The 2,500-nt window shown below is 44.6% G+C and overlaps 1 protein-coding gene across 1 annotated transcript in view; it reads left to right on the top strand.

Moving 5' to 3' along the window:
* Positions 1-2,343, top strand: part of fibpa (fibroblast growth factor (acidic) intracellular binding protein a) — a 4,496-nt gene extending 2,153 nt beyond the window's left edge. Inside the window, exons 7-11 of the mRNA XM_080526167.1 lie at positions 424-532; positions 816-879; positions 1,098-1,184; positions 1,535-1,632; positions 2,165-2,343. Coding sequence (XP_080382293.1) covers positions 424-532; positions 816-879; positions 1,098-1,184; positions 1,535-1,632; positions 2,165-2,234 — 428 coding nt within the window. The 3' untranslated portion in view covers positions 2,235-2,343. The remainder of the gene's footprint in view (positions 1-423; positions 533-815; positions 880-1,097; positions 1,185-1,534; positions 1,633-2,164) is intronic.
* Positions 2,344-2,500: the final 157 nt, after the last annotated feature.

Below are 2,500 nucleotides of genomic sequence, written 5' to 3'. Positions count from 1 at the left end.
AACAGTTGTTGAAAATCAATGACACACTCGCTAGTCAAGCCAAAATATTGCAATGCAATGGATTCGGTGAGTAATCCCCCACTACTCTACACTAGTAACTAGGTAGTAGTGGGGATTACTCACCGAATCCATTACATCATCCAGGTCTTTCTTTCACCAGCTGCTGCCTGTCACATAATATATTCTATGAATATTCTGTGACTGTATACATCATTAGTCACACCACTACCAGGTGCAGCTGTTTCCAGGGTTATGGCACTCATTGCCATTGATTTATTGAATCAGTTGGTCAATCAGATTTATGGATTATGTGCCATGATTCCAGAGACCTGCGTTAATTAGGGGAAACAAATGAGTCCTAGTACCTATGATCTGGTATGGTAATATTAGATCAAGATTTCTGATTTGAATTCATGTTCTCAGATAACATGGTGGAAGACATGGATGTGGATCTGGAAAAGGAGTTCTTGCAAGATCTAAAGGAACTGAAGATTTTAATTACTGACAAGGACCTACTGGACCAGCACAAGAGGTTTGAGAAATAATAAATATGATGTATGTATTTGTTGTACAGTTGCTTTTGGGTTAGTTCCTGTCAAGAGTCCATCAAATGCATTGCCATTTTGTGTGTGTGTGTGTGTGTGTGTGTGTGTGCGCGTGTGTGCGTGTGCGCGCGCGCATCATGATGATGATGGGATTATCAAATAGTATCACTCAGTACATCAGACGATAATCACCCTCATTAACAGTATGTTCTGATACCCTTTATGCTCTTATTTGTATTCCTCTCCCTTGTTCGTCTCCTTCCCGCGTAGTTTGGTGTGTACAGCTCTTCGGGGGAAAACTAAAGCATTTAACGAGATGGAAGCTAATTTCAAGGTGAGGGACGCATGCTTTTCTAACACTACTTTTGTGACTACCCAAGACCACCCAGTTCATCCATACGAGGTCTCTTGAGTGATATATAAATAAAACTATTACAGTACAACACGATGATACTAGTGATGGTAATGTTTTAAAGTTAGTGTTTTATCTGTATATGTTTTCGTTCAGCATGCTCATAATGACAAAAGCAAACTGTGTATTTTCTCCCACAGAATCTCTCCAGAGGCCTAGTCAACATCGCTGCCAAGCTCACCAACACGAAAGACGTTAGAGATTTCTTCATTGATCTTGTAGAGAAGGTGCATTTATAACTTTTATGTGTTCGTGTTGCACAAGCAGCCTGTATAATAAGCAAAGAGAAGGCAGTGTTCAACCCTGGCCCTTGAGGGAAATATTAAGGTCTGCAGACTTTTACGCTTCCCGTGAGACCATGTGATGTAATCTCTCTCTCCCTCCCTCTCTCTCTCTCCCTCCCTCTCTCTCTCTCTCTCCCTCCCTCTCTCTCTCTCTCTGTCCCTTTCTGTCTCCCTCTCTCTCACTCTCTCACTCTCACTCTCTCCCTCCCTTTCTCTCTCTCTCTCCCCCTCCCTTTCTCTCTCTCTCTCTCCCTCCCTCCCCCTCTCCCTCCCTCTCCCTTTCTCTCTTTCAGTTCATTGAGCCATGTCGGTCAGACAAATGGACATCGGGAGACATGAGGCTCTACCTCACCCACTACACAAACTCAGCACACATACTCGACACATTCAAGTGAGTATTGGATCACGCTGTTTGGTATTCATGTAGGCACTGAAGGGCACATAGGTTGCAGCTTTTTAACGGGTGCGTTAGCTATGTTTGCGCATGTTCATTTCATGCTGGCGTCTCTGTTTCACCAGCGGGTGTCACTCTATCTCATTCCTCATTTCTTAAACTATAGTTACCTTGTTTCTGCCACAGCCACACTGGAATGTAGTTAACGGTTTACACAACCCTGCCCCACGACACACTTAACAAAGAGATATTCAATGGACAAAGTTATTAAAACATTAACAGACCCATAATTACAGTGAGTTGAATTAACAAAGATCGCTCCATGTTATGAAACTGAATTCACACGGCCCAGACCTTTTTATTAAGAATTAGTTTCAGGCCTTACAATCTTCCTTTTTCTCCATTGCTCTCTCTCCACTCCCCCCCTCTCTCTCTCCCCCCCCTCCCCCCTCTCTCTCTCCCCCACCCCCCTCTCTCTCTCTCCCCCCCTCTCTCTCTCTCCCCCCCCCTCTCTCTTTCTCACACACAGACATCAGGTAGTGTGGGACAGATATATGGGAGTCATCAAAAGCTGCATCCTCAAAATGTACCACGACTGAGACATCCCTCTCCGGGCCTGACTCCATCCCGCGTCCTCTCCCGTCTGCAATCTCCGTCTAAATCCTCCGTCTGTCCGATGTTTTCCTCACTCTAATCCTTTATCCCAAATTTCCTTCGACTAATTCGCCCATGTTATCCTCCAGCTGGCTCTCCTGTTTTTTTTTCGTCCCTCTCTCTATCTGCCCTTCTGCTCTTTCAACCCTCTCTCATTCTTTCTCATTCTCATCCTCCCGTCCTTTCCCTTTTGACTTGTTACTTTGCAGTG

This window comes from Nansenia antarctica, assembly GCF_963989245.1.
Source record: "Nansenia antarctica genome assembly, chromosome: 3".
NCBI lineage: Eukaryota > Metazoa > Chordata > Actinopteri > Argentiniformes > Microstomatidae > Nansenia > Nansenia antarctica.
This window is presented reverse-complemented; position numbering and strand designations above follow the sequence as displayed.